The sequence below is a fragment of the Oncorhynchus masou genome, chromosome 11 (genome assembly GCF_036934945.1).
Source record: "Oncorhynchus masou masou isolate Uvic2021 chromosome 11, UVic_Omas_1.1, whole genome shotgun sequence".
Classification (NCBI taxonomy): Eukaryota; Metazoa; Chordata; class Actinopteri; order Salmoniformes; family Salmonidae; genus Oncorhynchus; species Oncorhynchus masou.
The window spans coordinates 36,116,268-36,141,041 of record NC_088222.1 but is presented as its reverse complement, the minus strand read 5'-3'; the positions used below and the strand labels follow the sequence as shown (position 1 = coordinate 36,141,041).

General features: G+C 39.9%; 2 protein-coding genes and 1 long non-coding RNA gene across 8 annotated transcripts in view; 1 reads left to right on the top strand and 2 right to left on the bottom strand.

Annotated features, from left to right (window-relative positions):
• Window positions 1-5,037, bottom strand: part of pigl (phosphatidylinositol glycan anchor biosynthesis, class L) — a 28,188-nt gene extending 23,151 nt beyond the window's left edge. For all 3 annotated transcript variants that reach the window (XM_064978369.1, XM_064978368.1, XM_064978367.1), the window contains exons 1-2: window positions 4,704-5,037; window positions 4,075-4,174 (exon numbers count right to left, since the gene is read on the bottom strand). In XM_064978369.1, coding sequence (XP_064834441.1) covers window positions 4,075-4,174; window positions 4,704-4,986 — 383 coding nt within the window. In that variant the 5' untranslated portion in view covers window positions 4,987-5,037. The remainder of the gene's footprint in view (window positions 1-4,074; window positions 4,175-4,703) is intronic.
• Window positions 918-3,194, bottom strand: LOC135548604 (uncharacterized). The gene is made up of 2 exons (XR_010456854.1): window positions 2,835-3,194; window positions 918-2,743 (listed from the first exon to the last, which is right to left on the bottom strand). It is a non-coding gene; the product is annotated as an uncharacterized LOC135548604 (long non-coding RNA).
• Window positions 5,038-5,670: 633 nt separating the features above from the next.
• The window catches only part of LOC135548600 (nuclear receptor corepressor 1-like), a 112,667-nt gene continuing 93,563 nt past the window's right edge, over window positions 5,671-24,774 (top strand). For all 4 annotated transcript variants that reach the window (XM_064978364.1, XM_064978365.1, XM_064978363.1 and 1 more), the window contains exons 1-2: window positions 5,671-5,806; window positions 17,761-17,950. In XM_064978364.1, coding sequence (XP_064834436.1) covers window positions 17,840-17,950 — 111 coding nt within the window. In that variant the 5' untranslated portion in view covers window positions 5,671-5,806; window positions 17,761-17,839. The remainder of the gene's footprint in view (window positions 5,807-17,760; window positions 17,951-24,774) is intronic.

Genomic DNA, 24,774 nt, shown 5'->3' with positions numbered 1-24,774 from the left:
AAAGGGGCTGAATAATTTTGCACACCCAATTTTTTCAGTTTTTGATTTGTTAAAAAAAGTTTGAAATATCCAATAAATGTCGTTCCACTTCATGATTGTGTCCCACTTGTTGTTGATTCTTCACAAAAAAATACAGTTTTATATCTTTATGTTTGAAGCCTGAAATGAGGCAAAAGGTCGCAAAGTTCAAGGGCGCCGAATACTTTCGCAAGGCACTGTATATGACATAATTGATAAGAATATAGCAGTGACTACATCTCATATCCTCATGACATTTCCAAATCAAGAAGCACCGACTTTTAAAGAGCACTAAACAGTAAAATTGGTTTATCACTTAGGTCTAAGTCACTCACAACATAAGTCTTAATATTCACCAACAACAACACTAATTGCTGAAAAGAAATGGTGGCCAAAATCTCATATCACATTGCAGGCCTGGTAAGATTTCAGAGGGCAGAGAGAGAGGATGTCCAACAGGGGCCGACCTCTCAATGCCTCTGGGGCCTAATCGTTTATGGCCCCTAATGACAGAGTAGGCCAATACATCAGGCCAGGCTGACTAGGCTCTGTCGTGGTAAGAAAGGAGGAGTTTGATTTGTGGCTGGTTTACTGTTTGTTCTGACAGACACTGGGGGGGGGGGGGGGGGCTCAGCTTGATGTGCTGAGAATGGGCAGGCATGCTGGGTTCAGCGTCCTGGGCTGGCTGGAGGTGGTGCACTGCACCACACTGCTTCTTCACATTTGTTTTCACTTTTCACCATCAGCCCGTCACTTCAAAAATCACATTATGGGTTAGGCTTAATAAATTGACCATCGGTTGACTGTTCTGACAAGGTTGCTTATAGATGGGTTGGTTGTGTAGCAACAAAATTGGCGTGTGCACATCAATGGGGCAAAAAACACAGGGTTGGCTTAGATTGTTGACAAGAAACTATATTTAGCCTCCAATGTTTATTGAAAACAAATACATTTGCACAATGAGTTCTTGTCTCTCAAATACGCCATTACAGTTGTTCGTTAGTTGGCTAGCGACTTCTTGCCATATTAGCATAGACGTGACATCAATCAAAACACCTCAAAACATTAGGGGTGTAACAGTTCACCAACCCCACTGTTGGGTATGTATTGTGGTTTTGGGGTCACGGTTGGGTTCGGTACGTCGGGAAAATTAAATGGCAAAAGTTAATGTAGTAATTTTTGTTTATTTAAGAAAATACAAAGTGTTGGTATTCCTGATGGTATTCCATGATCATATAATGCCTGAAGAGAGCACAAATCAGGAATAACAACCTTTTGTATTTTCTTAAAATGAAAATGCATGATTACTCAACAACACTAAAATAAAGTGCAATATGCATGTGAAATCAATATAGAAACATGGCTGACATTGCTATGCTTTTTTTACAAAGAGAAAAAGATGCGCAATTGTGTGACTCTCATAAAGGGGGCGTGTCTGTAGCGCATTACTTCTCATCTCCCACTCAGAAATAATGTGATGGGCTGCCACTAAGTACCTCTCTGTAAGCCCTGAAGGTCCATCCATCTGTAATAGCCTAAACCCAACACAGGGTGCATTGACAAATTCAGATTTAGTTTGCATATATAGAGCGGGTACTACCCATTTGCTGAAATGGGTGCTGAGAGGGCAAAGTTCGTAATGTGGATCGAGCACTTTTTTTTGCGTTTCCGTCTTGCTCCGGTGGTAGGACTACTGGGTTGGTTCCGCCGTAAATGTGTCAACACATTTGAGGTGTTGGCAGCTGCATAGACTATTCTCGTTGAGCAGTGGCTACATAGTTAACGGTACGGTACTGTCAATCATTGTTGTAATCTACTGGGAAGCCAAAATGTTCCCAAACTGGAGATTTAAACAATGGAGAATCCTCTTCGTTTTTCGACCCCACCACTTGCCATCATACAGAAGTAGTTCCTAGCTGCGCCTCACAAAAGGACCGTTTGAAATGTGCCAATTAAGACTCATTCATTTTCATTATAATGTGCACATAAGCAAGTTGGGCCGAACCGAGGTCCCCATAAATTGTACCGATACACCTCTACAAGACATGGTATGAAAAACAAGATAAAACTAGCCAGCTGTGATTCCCCACATGGCAGCTTCTTGTCATTGTTGCTTACCTTTATTTAACTAGATAAGTCAGTTAAGAACAAATTCTTATTTTCAATAACGGCCTAGGAACAGTGGGTTAACTGCCTTGTTCAAGGGCAGAATGACAGATTTGAACCTTGTTTTTTCAAGGATTCAATCTTGCAACCTTTCTAGTCCAACTAGTCCAACGCTCTAACCACTAGGCTACCTGCCGCCCCAAATCACAACACACAGCCTATTACCCCATTGAAGTGTGTACATTGTTTTAGTGGCATTGACAGCTAACCGGTCTAACTACACTGAACAAAAATATAAAACACAACATGCAACAATTTCAAAGACTTTACTGAGTTACAGTTCATATAATGAAATCAGTTAATTTAAATAAATAAATTAGGCCCTAATCTATGGATTTCACGACAGGGAATATAGATATGTATCCGTTGGTCACAGATACCTTTAAAAAATAAAGTAGGGGCGTGGATCAGAAAATCAGTCAGTATCTGGTGTGACCACCATTTGCCTCATCTCCTTCACAGAGTTGATCAGGCTGTTGATTGTGGCTTATAGAATGTTGTCCCACTCCTCTTCAGTGGCTCTGCGAAGTTGCTGGATATTGGCGTAAACTGGAACACTCTGTTGATACAGAGCATCCCAAACATGATTAATGGGTGATACATCTGGTGAGTAAATTTTCAGCTTCATGGAATTGTGTACAGATCCTTACAACGTGTATTATCATGCTGAAACATGAGGTGACGGTGGCCGATGAATGGCACGACAATGGGCCTCAGGATCTCGTCACAGTATCTCTGTGCATTCAAATTGCCATCGATAAAATGCAATTGTGTTGTTTGTCCTTAGCTTTTGCCTTCCCATACCCTAACCCCACCTCAACCATGGGGCACTCTGTTCACAACGCTGAAGTCAGCAAACCCGCTCGCCCACATGCCGCCATACACGCCCGGTATAGTTGAAACTGGGATTTATCCGTAAAGAGCACACTTTTCCAGCGTGCCAGTGGCCATCAAAGGTGAGCAATTGCTCACTGAAGTTGGTTACGTCTCGGAAATACAGTCAAGTCAAGACCCTGTTGAGGATGACAAGCACACATATGAGTTTCCCCGAGACGGTTTTTGACAGTTTGTGCATAAATTCTTCAGTTGTGCAAACCCAGTTTTATCAGCTGTCTGTGTGGCTGGTCTCAGATGATCCCACAGGTGAAGAAGCTGGATTTGGAGATCCTGAGCTGTTGTGGTTTCACGTGGTCTGCGATTGTGAGGCCGGCTGGACGTACTGCCAAACATTGTAAAATGACGTTGGAGGCAGCTTATGGTAGAAAAATTAACATTAAATTCTATGGAAAAAGCTCTGGTGGACATTTCTGCAGTGAACATGGTAATTGCACACTCCCTCAACTTGAGACATCTGTGGCATTGTGTTGTGTGACAAAACTGCACATTTTAGAGTGCAATTTTATTGTCCCCAGGTGAACCTGTGTAATGATCATGCCGTTTAATCAGCTTCTTTTTATGCCACACTTGTTTGGTGGATGGATTATCTTGGCAAAGGAGAAATTCTCACTAACAGAGATGCAAACAAATGTGCACAATGTTAGAAATATGCTTTTTGTGTGTATGGAAAATGTCTAGTATCTTATTTCCTGCTCATGAAACCAACACCTTACATGTTGCGTTTATATTTCTGTTAAGTATACGATTTTATGCTAAGCAGGCACTTATTTAAAACAGCAGATTCCTTTCTAAACCAACATCCCAAACACAACATGGGTAATGTATATCCATGCCATCAATAGTTAAAGAAAATACATTTTAAGGGCCTCGTTGCTACTGGAACAACCTAGCAGCACATGACAAGTGTAGTAAGCCAGCTGCAGAATGATAATTGTGCTGAAGATTGCTTACTTGCTGGCAGAAACTACTTACTTGCTGGCAGAAACTACTTACTTGCAGTCGTGTATAGTGACTTGGGAGGCTGGTATTCCCAAAACGGCACAGCTGTCTAGAAGCTCTTCTCGACGTTGGAACCCTTGATTGTAGTAATTGCCTAAGTGATTATTTGGCGAAAAGTAATATGTTGTCATGTAAAGGAATTGCCACATGGCTATAAAAAAAAGTAATTAACACTTATTTTTATAACTATTACAATACATGGCTCTAGTAAGCCGTTTCTCTTTTGTGTCAAGCATGAATTAAATAGGGCTGAACAAACCATTGTTTTTGAACAAATTATCAGACTAGAAAATGGGAGACCTAGCTATACAGACAAATTGGTGCTGCAGCGTATTGCTATTTTCCTAGACGGCTAAGTTCAACTTCACAATGTCGTGTGTAATTGCGGGCTATTATTTTTGTGCTGAAATCAGTATTTAAAAAAATAAAATAAATATACATTTTATGTGACGCCGGAGTTCCATTCCACCCACAACAGTCTCAGCTCCTCCATCGTAAATAGTTGAGTTTAATCGGCTACTATTTTCCATGGAATTGATGTTAAGCTAGCCCTGGTTGTTGGACGGAATACATAGGGAACGCAAATGACCAACGAAAAGCAAAATATGTTATTGTAAACCCACCTTGAGATAAACACAATAAATGAACAGATGCATTTAGTTCCACGAGTCTCAGAATTGCTGGTGCAAAGAACATGCATTCGTCATCCGGATGAGCGGTTAAAAAGAGTGCTCGAACATCGCCAGTTAAATCGCTTGTTTGAGACGATTTGATTTGTTTGTCTCTACATAACATAAATCGCAACCATTGTTTACGTGACTTTGCTGAATTCTGCCGATAGTAAATGTATTGTATCCAAAATAAGTAGGAAACAATTGCTCCAAAAAGTACAAGTAAAATATGCATTCTTTTTATTTAATTTTTTTACCGTTCTTATAAACATTCCGTATTTCACAAAGTTTCCTTTATCAAAGGTTCCGCTACAAAAGTAACATATTCTGCAGTATTTCCTGTTTCTGGAACGTAACATTTTAATACCCTGACAATATATCATATCTATCTACAAAAAACTCACAGAAAATGCCGTAAATAAACGAATATCCATTTGATATGAAATTCAGAAATGTTCTACTGATAACGTTAAATAGGCATATGAAAGTTGCCCCTTTTCTGTTGGATGCATCTGTTTGTTGACAACTCCGTTAAAGGTGCAAGTAAGGTAACGTGAAACAACCAACCGATAATTTATCTTATTCAAATCATGTTTTTTGTTTTATCTAAACTGTGGACACATTATTACTTGTATTTTGGGGGTTCAACAAGCAGTTTTTGTCTCAGGAGGGAGCCACGATGGAACTTTGGTTCGCCTGTGGGGATGGTCTGAACGTTACACAACATTATCCTCTTTGGTATAATAAAAATAAATACTTTTTAAAAAATCACGTAGTTTGGAAAACGATGATTTGAATGCTAATCATCATTTTAAAATATCTTTAACACTCACAAAAAATATGCTTAATGAAAGTCCTGTATTTTCTTAAATGTAAGAATTTACACAATCCTGCCAGGACATCGATACTAGACAAATCAAATGTGGTGCAGCCAAACTCTGTGGTGCAGCCTTCTGTCTACAACACTCTTCCACAGTCTGTCAACAACGGATTTACAAGCATCTGCCCTATAAGACCCCATTTTACTTCTTACGGGGTATTTTTCCGAATGTGAGGTGAGTACCTTTCTCTTTGTATGTGCACAGAAGTTACATGTTTTGAAAATATAGCAGAACTTTGGGTTACGCTTAGCTGCCACTTTAGCGTACTGTACTATAGGGTGCGAATTACCCTTTGCAAGATGGCGGTTTGGTTGAGAATTCATAGGTGAAATATTGTAGCCAACAACATAATGTCGTTTTACGGTATGCGATGTTTTTATGTACTTTATAACGGGTCAGGTATGCTGCATTTACATATTTATGTCAAATGAAGGCTACCGTTAATTTCAACAAATATGAAACGCACATATCCTTAAATTCAGCAACAAGCTATCGATATTGTAAGCTAGCTAGCATGCAAGCTAACAAGGCAAAAAGCACCAGGCAGACTGCAGCGAGCATTGCCTATGCCAAGTTGCTACTAATGTTTGCAGCTGTAATCTTGTGTTGAATATTAACTAGATCCATCGTTTTAGACAATCGTAGTTAATAATTGATTTTCAGAAATGATGTGAAGGTTATATTTCGAGCTTGTAACGTAAACGTTATGCGCTAGCTAGCTAGGCAATCATGTCATGTAAGTTAGCTCGCTAACATGATTACAAACTAGCTAGTAATTGTAAACATCTGTATAACCAGCATCACCAACAAACACAAAAGTAACTATTTGAATATTTAATGGAGACAGCATGTTTAGTCAATACATTGCTCTAATATCATATTCAGTGTGGTTTGTTGCAATCAGTGCTCGTTATTTATTCAGCCTGAACAATACGTTTTTTCCTTGCAACTACAATTCAACATCTGGTCCTGTCTGTCAACAAACTGGTACTAAACGATAATAAGAGTCGTATTAGATATGTTCTGTATTGATGAGCAACTCCGTATTGAGTAGAATGTGAACCAAGTCCTCTAATGTCAGCTGGCCTAAAGATGCAGACTCAGATCATCCAGTTTATTTATGAAGTGCACACTTGACCTGTCTCATCGTCTCCGATAATATGGCCTCATTGGTTGTCAGTTTTACTATTTTATTGATCATTACATTTTATGTAAAAAAATATAGGAATGGGGGAAGTGGAATTGAGTTATTCAATATTCTTATTGGTGGTTGTGACGTTGCATTGCCTTAGGTTTTATCTGTTGCTAAATTCTTGACAGGAAGATGGCATAGCCTGATGGAATATAATTATTGTGCCATCCTTGTGGGCATGTAGAACGAGCATCAAAAACGCACTGGGGAAAGCTGCCACCTTACCTTGTACATGCCGCTAGTGCATTTTGGTTTCTGTAGCCTATATCCAAGTTGTATCAGAGATGGTTCACAATCATGAGAGGGGTGGATTTGAGGATCCCTGTTTCATCATAGTCTAGGTAGTGTGTCATTTCAAGTATGAAATCAGTGTTTCTGCAGGATATTTTATGCCAATATATCGTTTATGCATTTGAAGGAAAAGCTCATAGGCAACTGCAACTTTGGAGAGCAACTGTGGTGATTTGGTTCCCTTCAAGAATCACCTATTTTTTTTAGGGAAGCAGCATGACATTAGAGATGCACAGCAGTTCAGGATTTGTCTGAAAGATTAATCCTGACAACAAAATGTGTCTTGTCATTCTTGCCTTTGCCATGTCTGTCTGGATGACACCTGTGTAACAGATGTTTTTGACAAATCCTAGATTTCAGACATCAGATAAACATTCAGGCTTTCCCTCTCAAACTTAATCTGTACAGGCTGTCATCTGCATTAGTGTAACTCCGAAAAGGAAGATGGGGACCTTCGGTGCAAGGAGTTTTTCTAAATTACACTACTGTTCAAAAGTTTGGGGTCACTTACAAATGTCCTTGTAAGTCGCTCTGGATAAGAGCGTCTGCTAAATGACTTAAATGTAAATGTAAATGTTTTTGAATGGAAATCACTTTTTTTTGTCAATTTTTAAAATAATATAAAAAATTGATCAGAAATACAGTGTGGACATTGTTCTTAATGACTCTTAATGACTATTGTAGCTGGGAATGGCAGATTTTGTTTGTTTTGTTTGGTTAAATGGAATATCTACAGAGGCCCATTATCAACAACCATCACTCCTGTGTTCCAATGTCACGTTGTGTTAGCTAATCCAAGTTTATCATTTTAAAAGGATAACTGATCATTAGAAAACCCCTTTGCAATTATGTTAGCACAGCTGAAAATTTTCGTACTGATTAAAGAAGCAATAAAACTGGCCTTCTTTAGACAAACTGAGTATCTGGAGCATCAGGATTTGTGGGTTCGATACAGGCACAAAATGTCCAGAAACAAAGAACTTTCTTCTGAAACTTGTTCTGAGAAATGAAGGATATTCCAGAAACTGGAGCTCTCGTACAACGCTGTGTACTACTCCCTTCACAGAACAGTGCAAACTGCCTTTAACCAGAATAGAAAGAGGAGTGGGAGGCCCCGGTGCACAACTGAGCAAGAGGACAAGTACATTAGAGTGTCAAGTTTGAGACACAGACACCTCGCAATTCCTCAACTGGCAGCTTCATTAAATAGTACCCGCAAAACACCAGTCTCAACAGTAAAGGGGTGACTCCAGGATGCTGCCTGTCCGGTGTCTGTGTTCTTTTGCCCATTAACAATGTCTACACTGTATTTCAGATCAATTTGATGTTATTTTAATGGACGAGAACATTAGCTTTTCTTTCAAAACCAAGGGCATTTCTAACGGACCCCAAACTTTTGAACGGTAGTGTACATTAAAGCATTGCAATTCAAAATGTTTTGTTTGTAGTGTGCTCTTTTTATTGGACAAGGAGGTTTGCCCTCCACAATGAGGTTTGCTCCAGAGAGCCCCTCTGCTAATACTTACGTTGGGCTTGACCCTTGCAGCAGCCTCCTACAACACTGCTACACTCCCGTCCAGACAGATATATAGGCCATTGATGGATGCTTGTCTATGCTAGTGATTTTCAACCTGTGGTACACGGGGTTACTGCAGGTGGTCAGCTACATCTTTGTTCACATTTTCTTTCTTCTCAAAATAATGTAAGTTGGCAGTATTACTGGTATTGTAATACATTTGACGTAAGCGCAAATTGTTTATAATATTAATCATAATAAGCCTTTAAAGGCCCACCTCAGGAGTTGCCACAACTATTTCAGGTAATTCCTGTCCTAAAGTGGAAATTCTTTTTTAGGTTCAAATCAAATGTATTTGTCACATACACATGGTAGGCAGATGTTAATGCGAGTGTAGCGAAATGTTTGCTTCTATTTCCAACAATGCAGTAATAACCAACGAGTAATCTAACCCAACAATTCCAAAACTACTTCCTTATACACACAAGTGTAAAGGGATAAAGAATATGTACATAAAGATATATGAATGAGTGATGGTATATAACGGCATAGGCAAGATGCAGTAGATGGTATCGAGTACAGTATATACATATGAGATGAGTATGTAAACAAAGTGGCATGGTTAAAGTGGCTAGTGATACATGTATTACATAAAGATGCAGTAGATGATAGAGTATGATTTTTCAACGCCGATACCGATTAATCGGCCAATGTTTTTAAATTTATTTGTAATAATGACAATTACAACAATACTGGATGAACACTTATTTTAACTTAATATAATACATAAATAAAATAAATTTAGCCTCAAGTAGGTAATGAAACATGTTCAATTTGGTTTAAATAATGCAAAAACAAAGTGTTGGAGAAGTAAGTAAAAGTGCAATATGTGCTAATGTTTCAGTTCCTTGCTCAGAACATGACAACATATGAAAGCTGGTGGTTCCTTTTAACATGAGTCTTCAATATTCCCAGGTAAGACGTTTTAGGTTGTAGTAATTATAGGACTATTTCCCTCTATACCATTTGTATTTCATTAAACTTTGACTATTGGATGTTCTTATAGGCACTTTAGTATTGCCAATGTAACAGTATAGCCTCCGTCCCTCTCCTTGCTCCTCCCTGGGCTTGAACCAGCAACACAACGACAACAGCCACCACATCGAAGCAGCGTTACCCATGCAGAGCAAGGGCAACAACCACTCCAAGGCTCGGATCGAGTGAAGTTTGAAACGCTATTAGCGCGCGCTAACTAGCCAGCCATTTCACTTCGGTTACACCAGCCTCATCTCGGGAGTTGATGGGTTTGAAGTCATAAACAGTGCAAGTCTCTCAAAGCACTTCATGATGATGGAAGTGAGTGCTACGGGGCGGTAGTCGTTTAGCTCAGTTACCTTAGCTTTCTTGGGAACAGGGACAATGGTGGCCCTCTTGAAGCATGTGGGAACAGCAGACTGGGATAAGGGTTGATTGAATATGTCTGTAAACACACCAGCCAGCTGGTCTGCGCATGCTCTGAGGACGCGGCTGGGGATGCCGTCTGGGCCTGCAGCCTTGCGAGGGTTAACACGTTTAAATGTTTTACTCACATCGGCTGCAGTGAAGGAGAGTCCGCAGGTTTTGGTTGCGGGCCATGTCAGTGGCACTGTATTGTCCTCAAAGCGGGCAAAAAAGTTATTTAGTCTGCCTGGGAGCAAGACATCCTGGTCCGAGACGGGGCTGGTTTTCTTTTTGTAATCCGTGATTGACTGTAGACCCTGCCACATTCCTCTTGTGTCTGAGCCGTTGAATTGTGACTCTACTTTGTCTCTATACTGACGCTTGTTTGATTGTCTTGGTCACCTTTCCCTGGTTAAAATTAGTGGTACGCGCTTTCAGTTTCACGCAAATGCTGCCATCAATCCACGGTTTCTGGTTTGGGAATGTTTTAATCGTTGCTACGGGAATGACATCGTCAATTCACTTTCTAATGAACTCGCTCACCGAATCAGCATATTCGTCAATGTTGTTGTTGGAAGCAATGCGGAACATATCCCAGTCCACGTGATCAAAGCAGTCTTGAAGTGTGGAATCAGATTGGTCGGACCAGCGTTGAACAGACCTGATCGCAGGAGCTTCTTGTTTTAGTTTCTGTCTGTAGGCAGGGATCAACAAAATGGAGTCGTGGTCAGCTTTTCCGAAAGGACGACGAGGAAGGGACTTATATGCGTTGTGGGAGTTTGAATAGCAATGACCCAAGGTTTTACCAGCCCTGGTTGCGCAATTGAAATGCTGATACAATTTTGGGAGTCTTGTTTTCAGATTAGCCTTGTTAAAATCCCCAGTTACAATGAATGCAGCCTCCGGTTACAAATCGGAGATTGACGCAGGCTACTAATATCTATTCAGAAATTGGGTGTGGGAACATTGTGATTTCCACATGTAGCAGAGAAACACACCGGGCACTGACTGCCAGCTGCCAGTGTAACTAGCTTTCATGCTAACCTTAGCGAGCTAATGAAAGTGCTGACCCCAATTAATCGGTTGTTTGGCCGACAGGCTATTGGTTGACCAAGTTGTAAAAAAAAATTGTAGAGCAGTAGAAAATATATTTTTAATGGCACACAAGACTCTTATCTCGGTGAACTAATCCATTGTGGATGGCACAGTCCAAGAAGAAAATGGTGTGTGGTTAAAATGCACAATGCACTTCTCTCAACAGAATGCACTCCCTTCTGCCAATTTGTGCACATTTATTGTTTCATAACATCGTTGTGTGAATTATTTGCATTTGATTGTTGGTTTATCAATTCCCCAATAAATATACAGTTGAAGTCTGAAGTTTACATGCACCTTAGCCAAATATATTTAAACTTTTTCACAATTCCTGACATTTATTCCTAGTAAACATTCCCTGTCTTAGGTTAGTTAGGGTCACCACTTTATTTTAAGAATGTGAAATGTCAGAATAATAGTAGAGGGAATGATTTATTTCTTTCATCACATTCCCAGTGGGTCAGAAGTTTACATAAACTCAATTAGTATATGGTAGCATTGCCTTTAAATTGTTTAACTTGGGTAAAACGTTTCGGGTAGCCTTCCACAAGCTTCCCACAATAAGTTGGGTGAATTTTGGCCCATTGAGCTGGTGTAACTGAGTCAGGTTTGTAGGCCTCCTTGCTCGCACACACTTTTTCAGTTCTGCCCACACATTTTCTATAAGATTGAGGTCAGGGCTTTGTGGTGAGGCCACTCCAATACCTTAGCTTTGTTGACCTTAGGCCATTTTGCTACAACTTTTGAAGTATTCTTGGGGTCATTGTCCATTTGGAAGACTCATTTCTGACCAAGCTATAATTTCCTGACTGATGTCTTGATGTTGCTTCAATATATCCACATAATTTTCCTGACTCATGATGCCATCTATTTTGTGAAGTGCACCAGTCCCTCCTGCAGCAAGCACCCCCATGGCATGATGCTGCCACCCCCTTGCTTCATGGTTGGGATGGTGTTCTTCGGGCTTGCAAGCCTCTCCCTTTTTCCTCCAAACATAACGATGGCCATTATGGCCAAACAGTTCTATTTTTGTTTCATCAGACCAGAGGACATTTCTCCAAAAAGTACGATCTTTGTCCCCATGTGCAGTTGCAAACCGTAGTCTGTCGGTTTTGGAGCAGTGGCTTCTTCCTTCCTGAGCGGCATTTAAGGTTGTCGATATAGGACTCGTTTTACTGTGGATATAGATACTTGTACCTGTTTCCTCCAACATCTTCACAAGGTCCTTTGCTGCTGTTCTGGGATTGATTTGCACCAAAGTACATTCATCTCTAGGAGACAGAACTCGTCTCCTTCCTGAGCGGTATGACGGCTGCGTGGTCTCATGGTGCTTATACCTGCGTACTATTGTTTGTACAGATGAACGTGGTACCCTCAGGCGCTTGGAAATTGCCCCCAAGGATAAACCAGACTTGTGGAGATCTATAATTTTTATTTTCTGAGGTCTTTGCTGATTTCTTTTGATTTTCCCATAATGGCAAGCAAAGAGGCACTGAGTTTGAAGGTAGTCCTTGAAATACATACACCTCCAATTGTTAATTAGCCTATCAGAAGCTTCTAAAGCCATGACATAATTTTCTGGAATTTTCCAAGCTGTTTAAAGGCACAGTCAACTTAGTGTATGTAAACTTCTGACTGACTGGAATTGTGATACATTGAATTATAAGTCTGTAAACAATTAATGGAAAAATGACTTGTGTCATGTACAAAGTAGATTTCCTAACCGACTTGCCAAACTATAGTTCAATAACAGGAAATGTGTGGAGGGGTTGAAAAACAAGTTTTAATGATTCCAACCTAAGTGTATGTAGACTTCTGACTTCAACTGTAGTACATTTGCTGTTAATTCCTATAATTTCTCATTTCCAATGCTTGTTTGGTTACGGTAATTTCTGTTAATGCAATGTGATGTCATCGCATGTGTGGGTGGTGGAACTGAAGGGTTGTATAAGGTATAATGAGCAGGGCTCGAGGCTCTACAGTGAAATTAGCCAATAAACATTAACCAGAACAGCAATGGAAAAGGCATATTGACACTAAGGAGAGGCATTCTTAGCCGAGTGATCAGAAGGGTCCAGTGAGTAGTGAGGTTGGTTGGGGTCACGGCGATTCACACAGCTAGCCGAGCCATGGGTAGCAAGCTAGCTTCTTGAACTTCAGCCTCAGGCTCATTACCATAACGCAACGTTAATGATTTCTAAAAATCGCAAATGAAATAGATATGCCTGCTCTCAAGCTTAGCCTTTTCTTAACAACACTGTCATCTCAGATTTTCAAAATATGCTTTTGAACCATAGCAAATCAAGCATTTGTGTAAGAGTATTGATAGCTAGCGTAGCATTTAGTGTAGCATTTAGCATGCAACATTTTCACAAAAAACAGAAAACCAATCAAATAAAATCATTTACCTTTGAAGAACTTCGGATGTTTTCAATGAGGAGACTTTCAGTTACATAGCAAATGTTCAGTTTTTCCTGAAAGATTCTTTGTGTTGGAGAAATCGCTCCGTTTTGTACATCACATTTGGCTACCGAAACGAACCGAAAATTCAGTCACCAAAACGTCAAACTTTTTTCCAAATTAACTCCATAATATCGACCGAAACATGGCAAACGTTGTTTAGAATCAATCCTCAAGGTGTTTTTTCACATATCTCTTCATTGATATGCCGTTCGTGGAAGCCTGTTTTCGTCTCAGAATCCCATGGAAAAATACCAGCAGCTGAGTTTTTCGCACCAATTTCCACGCAGGGCACCGGGCGGACACCTGGCAAATGTAGTCTCTTATGGTCAATCTTCCAATGATATGCCTACAAATACGTCACAATGCTGCAGACACCTTGGGGAAACGATAGATAGGGCAGGCTCATTCCTTGCGCATTCACAGCCATATAAGGAGACAATGAAAAACAGAGCTTCAAAAATCCTGCTCATTTCCTGGTTGAAGTTTCATCTTGGTTTTGCCTGTAGCATCTGTTCTGGGGCACTCACAGATAATATCTTGGCAGTTCTGGAAACGTCAGAGTGTTTTCTTCCCAAAGCTATCAATTATATGCATAGTCGAGCATCTTTTTGTGACAAAATATTGCGCTTAAAACGGGCACATCTTTTTATCCAAAAATGAAATAGCGCCCCCATAGCATCAAGAGGCTAGCAGAAGATGGTCTGTTTTTAGCCACTCCGTGCATTTCCGTCGGTAGATTAGTGGATTCCGTGTGGTAGAGGGGACCAATCCAATTGTCAAAATAGTTAGTTATAGTGGCCCAAGAAGATAGCAGCTGATATGCTCAAGACAGCTAACAATTAGCGGGCCGCAGTTTGCAGGGCTCCACATCGGCAGTAAAACAGGTCCGGATAGGTGATTGTAGCCCAGGAGTGGCTGATGGAACTCTTCAGCTGGCTAGCTCCGGGATAATTGATGTTTGCGCCGGAATCGACGTTAGCCAATAGTCACGTGGATAGCAGCTAGTTAGTTGCAAGATCCAGGTGTAAATGTCCAGAGCTTGCGGTAGAAATCCGGGAATATGGACAGAAAATCGCGTTGTACAAAACTGGCGATAGCTTTCCGAGCTAAAGGATAGCTGATGACCACTAGACGTCGTTAGCTGAATACTAACGTTGGCTTGTGAGCTGGTTAACTTCTGGCTAGCTTCTGTTGTGGATTTCGGATACAAGGTGAATAATACTTTTGAAAAAAAAAAAACACGATCTGCACCACATTTGGTGAGGCGGGTTGCAGGAGAGTGTTTTGATGTTGAGAAAAAATATGTAAAAAGATATGCAAAGAAAAACATACAAAACATATACACGGGACAAGATGAGGACAAAGGACGCCATCTTGGAAACCATAGAATATAAACGCAATAGAAGCGTTGTCTCTTGTGTCTTTAGAGGACTGTTTCACTGATGTCCTTTTTCTTCTGTCTTTATTTTGTCTTTCTTTTCTTCTGTTAACTGATGTTCTTTGTTAGCTAGCTAGCTTCTTCCAGGAGAATCCCTAGCAACTGCTTAGCAACTGGTAAACAATTCAGTTAGCTAAGATAACTGTACAATTTTATGTAAAATAGTTATTTGATTGTTGCATGTTTTGCCTCCAATTCAGTCTTGCAGTTTTCTTTAGCTTTTTTCCAATGTACCTCACTCTAAAAACATGTACATTTCAATATTTGTAGGGGCTAATTTTTTTGCAGCAGCTGCTGCTCAATTTGGAATTAATCTATAACATTCCCTGATAAAATTTACTCTCAGTTTGACTGTCAAGATATTTTATGTTAAAAAAATCTGCGACTCTGAAAATGGTGGTCTTCACGCTTTTGAGCATGATTTGGTGGTCCTTGGAATGGAAAATGTTGGAACCGCTGATCTATGTTGCATACTGGCAGACAGTATATACAGTCAGGTCGAAAAATAATTTGCACCCTTGATAAAGATGAGCAAAATAGACTATTTTATACTGAGCTATATTTTATACTAGGCTAATACAATTTCTCAGAAGAATAGATTTCGTTTAACACGTTTTTTGGTCTCAAAGATGGGGGTCAAAATGATTGGCACCCCTGTTTTCAAGACCTCACCTTGCGAGGATAGCGGCACTGAGCCTTTTTTCTTAAATGTTTTATGAGATTGACCATCCGAGTCTTAGACCATCCGTCCATACAGAATCTATCCAGATCCTTGGTATCAATGTAGAAAATAGTAAAAATAAATAAACCCTAGAATGAGTAGGTGTGTCCAAACCTTTGACTGGTACTCTACATCGGTCCATTATCTATTCTACATACTTTATGGTTTTAGTTGTTTTAAGTTTACACTGACAACGTTTTCTAACAGAAAATACCTTATTGATATAAGTTGATCCTTTGCTATGGGACTCGAAATTGAGCTCCGGTGCATCCTGTTTCCATTGATCATCTTTGAGATGTTTCTACAACTTGGATTCCACATGTGGTAAATTCAATTGATTGTACATGATTTGGAAAGGCACACACCTGTCTATATAAGGTCCCACAGTTGACAGTAGATATCAGATCAAAAACCAAGCCATGAGGTTGAAGGAATTGTCCGTAGAGCTCCGAGACAGGATTGTGCCAAGGCAAAGATCTGGGGAAGGGTACCAAAACATTTATGAGCATTGAATGTACCCAAGAATACAGTGGCTTCCGTTATTCTTAAATGGAAGAAGTTTGGAACGACCAAGACTCTTCCTAGAGCTGGCCGCCCGGCCAAACTGAGCAGTCGGGAGAGAAGGGCCTTGGTCATGGACGTAACCAAGAACACGATGGTCACTCTGACAGAGGCCGTTTATGGTAGAGTGGCCAGACGGAAGCCCCTCCTCAGTAAAAGGCACATGACAGTCCTTTTGGAGTTTGCCAAAAGGCACCTAATGACTCTCTGACCATGAGAAACAAGATTCTCTGGTCTGATGAAAACAAGGTTGAACTCTTTGGCCTGAATGCCAAGCATCACTTCTGGAGGAAACCTTGCACTTTCCCTATGGTGAAGCATGGTGGTGGCAGAATCATGTTGTGGGGATGTTTTTCAGTGGCAGGGATTGGGAGACTAGTCAGGATTGAGGCAAAGATGAATGGAGTAAGGAACAGGGATTATTGACGAAAACTTGCACCAGGGCTCTCGGGACCTCACAGGGGCGACGGTTCACCTTCCAACAGGACAACGACCCTAACCGCACAGCCAAGACCACACAGGATTGGCTTCGGGACATGTCTCTGAATGTCCTTGAGTGGCCCAGCCAGGGCCTGGACTTAAACCTGAACGAACATCTCTTGAGAGACCTGAAAATAGCTGTGCAGCAACGCTCCCCATCCAAGCTGACAGCTTGAGAGGATCCGCAGAGAAGAATGGGCGAAACTCCACAAATACAGGTGTGCCAAGCTTGTAGTGTCATACCCAAGAAGACTCAAGGCTGTAATCGCTGCTTGGACCATCGGGTTCTTGGTCATGGCCCTGACTAAGGCCCTTCTCCGATTGCTCAGTTCGGCCGGGCGGCCAGCTCTAGGAAGAGACTTGGTGGTTCCAAACCACAATTCCTTTAGCATCATGGCTTGGTTTCTGCCATGATGTGGGACCTTAACATAGGAAGGTGTGTGCCTTTCCAAATCATGTCCAATCAATTAAACTTGGACTCCAAGTTGTAGAAACATCTCAAGAATAATCAATGAAATAGGATGCACCTGAGCTCAATTTTCAGTCTCTTGGCAAAGGGTCTGAATACTTATGTAAACAAGGCGTTTCTGTTATTTATTTTTTATAAAATGTTTATATTATTTTGGGGGGATTGGCTTCAATGATTTAGCAGAGGAAAACCAAGTCTGACTGAGGAGACTGATATTGGTCAATGATGATACTTCACCTAATCCATTACCAATCTACTGACTGACACTGACAAAACTACTAATATGGTGCACAATAATCTATCCTCCCCCATTTGGAGTTGAGATGCAGCTCAGCTTACTCTTCAGACAGAAATATTGCAGCTGCACAATGCCTCAAAAGCACTGACTCACCTGGGGTGTCCTTCCTTTCTTTGTGTGAGAAAGATGGACACATATGAAATCATTCATCTGTCCTTCCTCAGGTGGTTTGGGTCTCAAGCCATGCTCAACCTGAGCCCCTGATCAGTGCAGCAAAAGCCCGCCCGGCTCAACTGAGCCAGGATGTCCAGTAGCTCGGGCTACCCCCCTACCCAGGGGAGCTTCAGCAGCGAGCAGAGCCGCTACCCACCACACTCTGTACAGTACACCTTCAGCACCACACGTCACCAACAGGTAAGAAACTGTGCATGAAGTAACATCATAACTCTCTCGCACTGCATCTCTTGCTATGTTTTTCTTAACACCTACTACCAGCAAGAATGACTTTCTCTCTCTTCATACAAATTATTAACTATTACAAGATTTCCCAACTGGCAGCCCGTGGGCTGAATTTGACACGTGGGCAATTTTTATTTGGCCCCCCAAGTTTAAAAAAAAACTCACTCCTGTGTTCCAGTGGCACGTTGTGTTAGCTAATCCAAGTTTATAATTTTAAAGGGCTAATTGACCATTTGAAAACTTGGATTAGCTAACACATTGGAACACAGGAGTGATGGTTGCTGATAATAGGCCTCTGTACGTCTATGTAGATATTCCATAAGAATTATTATTATTAACTTTTTAAAAATGAGCCGTTTCCAGCTACAATAGTCATTTAGAAGACTAACAATGTCTACACTGTATTTCTGATCAATTTGATGTTATTTAAATGGCCAAAAAATGTGGTTTACTTTCAAAAAGAGGACATTTATAAGTGACCCCAAACCTTTGAACAGTAGTGCAGATGTATTTATTTTTATGACTTGTAAGCCTGTGGTAAAATGAACGACTTCTGGACAGATTACGAAAGTGTTTGCCATTACGTCTGAGATTTAATGGTGGTGGTTGTTGGTGAGAATGGAAAGGGGCTATATCCGGGGTATTGGGATGTGGTGACTAGGAGGGCATCAGACACTTCTCTGAGGTGTGTGTCAAGGCCTCCACTCAGCCTTTTCTGTCTCTCGGAGGACCCAGTTTTCCCAAGGTAATACAAACCAACCACAGTACTTAAGTGGCAGTCTTTCTTCAAACGTATGTACAATATATGTATGTATCAACATTTTTTGTGGTTAAATTAGGAGAGTAGTCGGAGCTAAAAAGCCCTAAGAAGGCATAGCGCCTCAAGTACAAAGACTTACTTTGCTTATTTTCTTTTTGAAGAAAAGATGAAGATCAGATCAAATTTGATTACCAATTTATGCAGAAATCCAGGTAATTCCAAGGGGTTCACATACTTTTTCTTGACACTATGTAATGTATACAATAACTATGTATTTATACGATGATCCACCCATTCTATGGAATGTCCATCGCTCCCATGTCACGTCTGCTGAAATCTTTTACTTGGTTCTTCAATGATCGATGGAACAGATATCATTAAGTTTGATTCTATACAAGTAAAGACCAACAAAATCCAACTTGTCACATGGAATGTCCATGGGCTCCATGGGGGGGGTGCATATGGTTCTCGAAAACCTAAAGAGCTAGTCAGCAGGTTTGTGTGTGTGTGTGTGTGTGTATATATATGTGTATGTATGTGTATATATATATATATATATGTGTGTGTTATTACAGTAGGTGGAAACATAGTCCTCTCCAACCCAGCTCCTCTTTAAATTGTTCAATTTTATTTAATGCAACTCATATATATATATTTATATATATATATATTATATATATATGAGTTGCATTAAATAAAATTGAACAATTTAAAGAGGAGCTGGGTTGGAGAGGACTATGTTTCCACCTACTGTAATAACAGAGGTGTAGGCACCCTGATAAATAAGAATACACAATTTTCCCTTATCCCAGCATATGGACCAAGAAGGCTGTTTTCTAATGTTGTACCTTACGTGGTGAAAAATAGACTGAGTTCATTGTATATCCCACCAGGGAAAGATCTGGTGTTTTTTATTATTATTTTTAATCAAATCATGGCGGGAACTATTATTTTAGCAAGTGACCTAAATCATATATTCAATAAGTTTGACAGACTTAGTAATAAAACATCTAAATTATTTAGGGAGCCTTCAATGAGGCTGAAATAATTTACAGGACACCTGGCGATTTACTATTCCCAACTTCCCAACTACAAAAGAGTAAGAAAAGCTATTCAAGTATTGACTACATTTTTAGTTCCAAAAATGCACTCAATTTACAGGATGAGATAATGTATGATACAGTGATATCGGCTCAATCTCCGGTGTCATTCTTAATTACACCAATAGAAAATACATTCAGTGACAATTTAGAGAATTAACTGAGCACTTCTTCTGGACCCGAAATGTATTGAGTACCTTAATGATAAAATAACCTTTACCATTACAAATGTAGACCGAGGACAGAGAAAAGCCACCCCCGATTATAATTTGGGATGCCTTTAAAGGTGTACATTAGGGGAACGATAGTCTCATACTAGGCGAAAGTTAAGTCTGATTTTTAAAATGAATATAGAACACTTTAAAAATCCATGTAAATATTTTTTAAGGTAAAGAAGAAAATATAATTTCTCAACTTAAGCAAGAATAAGATCTTTTATTTCTGAAGAGAGCCAACAACTACAGGTTAAACTCAAATAAACCGTACTACTTAATGGCAATAAACCTAAATCTCACAGGTCTCCCAAAATGAATACATGCAAACCAGTTATAATTTTAAAAGATAAAGATACAAAAGTAGTAATTAAAAATAACAATGCCGTTTAATGACAATTTTTAAAAGCTATGAAAGTTTTATATAAATCAGAATTAAACAGTTGGACCTTCTGTAGCCTTTAATTGCTTCGGAGTTGTTGAGTCTATCAGCAGACAAAAAAAGAATCACTAAAAACAGATCCACCAAGAATACATTTTTGCAGATCTTCCGATATAGCTGAACAATATTGAAAACTCAGTGCCCCCCTTTGCAATTGGTTTTCTTCAAAGTACAAAAAAATGTTGTTACATGCGACCGCCTAAAAATATGGCAGCACCTTAGTGCGCTCCTAATACCCACATGTAAATACTGATTCAACAGCATACAGTTTCATATGTCTTAATATATTGACAGTTTAATATAAAGATAATTTACATTTTGAAACATCCCGCTAAAGTGGCGTTATTGGAATGTCGACACATGCTAAAAACCTATTCAAGCCTAACACGCAGTATTCAGAAGGCCACATCGACTAACAGACAAACAGCAAATCCTACCGAATCCCCCACCAAGACATGGATCAACACGTAAACCCAGAGAAATCAATAAATCTGAAGGATCTATTTGAGCAAATGGGAAAGATGAACATGATTTTGTTGATGTTGCATCTGATGTCTCCATGATAAAAACAACTACTGAGAAAAAGTTGGTCATATTGTGGAATCGTGTCGAAGAACTCATTAACAGTGAGATTGGTTAATTTGAAAGAGGGGCATGAGGCTGGCGTCGGACTAATCTCGTGTGTGCAGAAGGATTTGGATTTGTCGACGGGCACATTTGAAATTGAACCGAACCCATCGCAGCTTAACCATGCCTGACGAGAATGGGCCCCTGAGAATGGTTTTCACTCGCTTCATACTATCTAAAGCCCGGGACAAGGTACTTAAAGTGACGAAAGATAGGGGTGGCGTTCAGTGGGAAGGCAGCCGGCATTTTTTTTCTCCTCCCGGACCTGTCCAAGGAACTGACCATGAAGAGGAAGAAGTTTGCAACTGCAAAGAAACAACTACTCAAGAAGAACGTCAGGCACACACTGCATTCCCAGTGACACTGCTGTTTACTTGGAAGGGAATGCAAATAACTTTCAAGGACAACGTGGAGGCAGAGAGATTCTTGCTAGAGCAAGATGTTTAGCCTAGATAAAGAAGACGAGGAAAGGTCATACAAGTTGAATTGTATGCCGTTTACAGTATAAGTGAAGTTTATGTTAGCTTATGTGTTTGCGGGAGTGTTGTGTGGTGTTGCTAATTTAGCATTTCAAGCACCTCACGGACGAGAAAGAATTTTGAGTTGAGACTGCAGGTTATCTTCTGCAGCATCGAAGACAGTAATGTGATTGACTCATTTAGAAGCAATGTTCCGTTCAAAGTTGCTTTGTTTTATTTGAGATTGGTTTTCTACGTTTATTTACACTGTTTTATTGTACAGCTGGAGCATATATTGTGAAATGTTATATACTGATGTTCTTTATAGATGTCATGGGTGTTAAATGGGACACTTCATGCTCACAGGCTGTAACTACGCAGAGCAAATATGGCTAATGGTTAGGAAACATAATCTTTTGGAACATAAATGGTTGTGGTAACCAAGTGAAGAGGAAAGATTTTGATATTTAAAATCAAAACAGGTGGATTTTGTGTTAATACAGGAATTACAGATAGAGGCGCTGAAAGAGGAAGCTGGGTTGCAAAGGTTTATCATAGCTCATTTAATTCCAAACAAAATGGGGAGATTTTATTCTGATAAGCAAAATACATTTTGTAATGTTGAAGCAACATAGTTTCACAGTCTTATCTGCATTGAGGCTCTTTATAAATTAGGTAGTATTATGCAACATATACAGTTGAAGTCAGAAGTTTACATTCACCTTAGCCAAATACATTTGAACTCAGTTTTTCACAATTGCTGACATTTAATCCTAGTAAAAATTCCTTGTCTTAGGAAATGTCAGAAGAATAATATAGAATTATTTATTTCATCTTTTATTTATTTCATCACATTCCCAGTGGGTCAGAAGTTTACATACACACAGTTAGTATTTGGTAGCAATGCCTTTAAATTGTTTAATTTGAGTCAAACTTTTCGGGTAGCCTTCCACAAGCGTCCCATAATAAGTTGGGTGAATTGTGGCCCATTCCTCCTGACAGAGCTGGTTTAACCGAGTCATGTTTGTAGGCCTCCCTGCTCGCACAAGCTTTTTCAGTTCTGCCGACAAATTTTCTATGGGATTGAGATTGGAGCTTTGTGATAGCCACTCCAATACCTTGGCTTTGTTGTCCTTAAGCCATTTGCCACAACTTTGGAAGTATGCTTGGGGTCATTGTTCATTTGGAAGACCCATTTGCGACCAAGCTTTCACATCCTGACTGATGTCTTGAGATTTTGCTTCAATATATCCACATAATGTTCCTCCATCATGATGCCAACTTTTTTTGTGAAGTGCACCAGTCCCTCCTGCAGCAAAGCACCCCCACAACATGATGCTGCCACCCCCGTGCTTCACGGTTGGGATGGTGTATTTCGGCTCGCAAGCCTCCCCCTTTTCCTCCAAACATAACGATGGTCATTATGGCCAAACAGTTCTATTTTTGTTTCATCAGACCAGAGGACAGTTCTCCATTAAATGATCTTTGTCCCCATGTGCAGTTGCAAACTCTAGTTTGACTTTTTTTATGGCTGTTTTGGAGCAGTGGCTTCTTCCTTACTGAGTGGCCTTTCAGGTTATGTCAATATAGGACTCGTTTTACTGTGGATATCAATACTTTGGTACCTGTTTCATCCAGCAAGGTTCTTTGTTCTGGGATTGATTTGCATTTTAACGCACCAAAGTACATTCATCTCTAGGAGACAACACGTCTCCTTCCTCAGAGGTATGATGGCTGCGTGGTCCCTTGGTGTTTATACTTGCGTACTATTGTTTGTACAGATGAACGTGGTACCTTCAGGTGTTTGGAAATTGCTCCCAAGACTTGTGGAGGTCTACCATATTTTACCTGAGGTCTTGGTTGATTTCCTTAGATTTTTTCCAATGAAGTCAAGCAAAGAGGCACTGAGTTTAAAGGTAGGCCTTGAAATGCATCCACGGGTACACCTGCAATTGTCAATTAGCCTATATAGCCTATCAGAAGCTTCTAAAGCCATGACATCGTTTTCTGGAATTTTCCAAGCTGTTTAAAGGCACAGTCATTTTAGTGTATGTAAACCTCTGACCCACTGGAATTGTGATACATTGAAATAATCTGTCTAAGCAATTGTTGGAAAAATTACTTGTGTCATGCACAAAGTAGATGTCCTAACCGACTTGCCAAAACTATAGTTTGTTAACAAGAAATGTGTGTGTTGGTTGAAGTACTAGTTTTATTGACTCCAACCTAAGAGTATGTAAACTTCCGACTTCAACTTTAATCTCCCAATAAGGAGGACCCAGATTTGGTTTGTATTATTATAAAAAATACATTCACGAGTTTAATGCCATACTGGGAAATATGGAGGGTCAGATCATCCTTGCTGGAGACTTTTTAACCAAGTGATAGACAATATGATTGGTGTGGAGTTACCTGTAAATTTACTTCTATCAAAGGATAGACTTCCAATACATATGCTTGCAGAAGATATGGGCTTTACAAACATATGGAGATTAGTCATCCTAATGATAGATAGTATACTTTTTTCTCCCACTGTCATAAGACAGATTCCAGAATATATTTAACCTTATCTAATTTCAAGGTTAATAATGTGATTGATTGCAAGATTGGGCCCATTGCCCTCACAGATCATGCTATAGTAGAGTTAGATGTTGATATAAACTCTGAAAATGTGAAGAAGGGTAGATTTAGACTCCACCATGCTATTACAGGATTGGATATTTAGCCAATTACTAGTAGATGATCTTAGATCCTTTTTTAAAGATCAACATAGGCTCTAAAACACATATTAGAGGGAAAATAATAGCTACTAACAAGACAACTAAAAATGCAGAACACATCTAATGTATTTCCAGCAATTAAGAAGGGAATAAGATGGTGACCTCATCCAAAGAGATAAACAGTGCGTTTTGAATGTTTTTTAAATTAAGGTTTATATACATCCTCCTGTTCAGTGATGCCTATAGATAGCCAGGTAGAGGAACTGGACTACTATAACAGAAGAGGAGGTTAGAGCTGCCATTTGATCTATGAAAGCAGGGAAATCACCTTGTTTAGATGGCCTTCCTATAGAATATTCTACAACGTATATTGACATTACTGTACCTGTATTTACCAGGAGGCATTTAAAAATGGCTCTTTTCTGGACACCTTTTTAATGGGGCTTTTATATCGCTTATT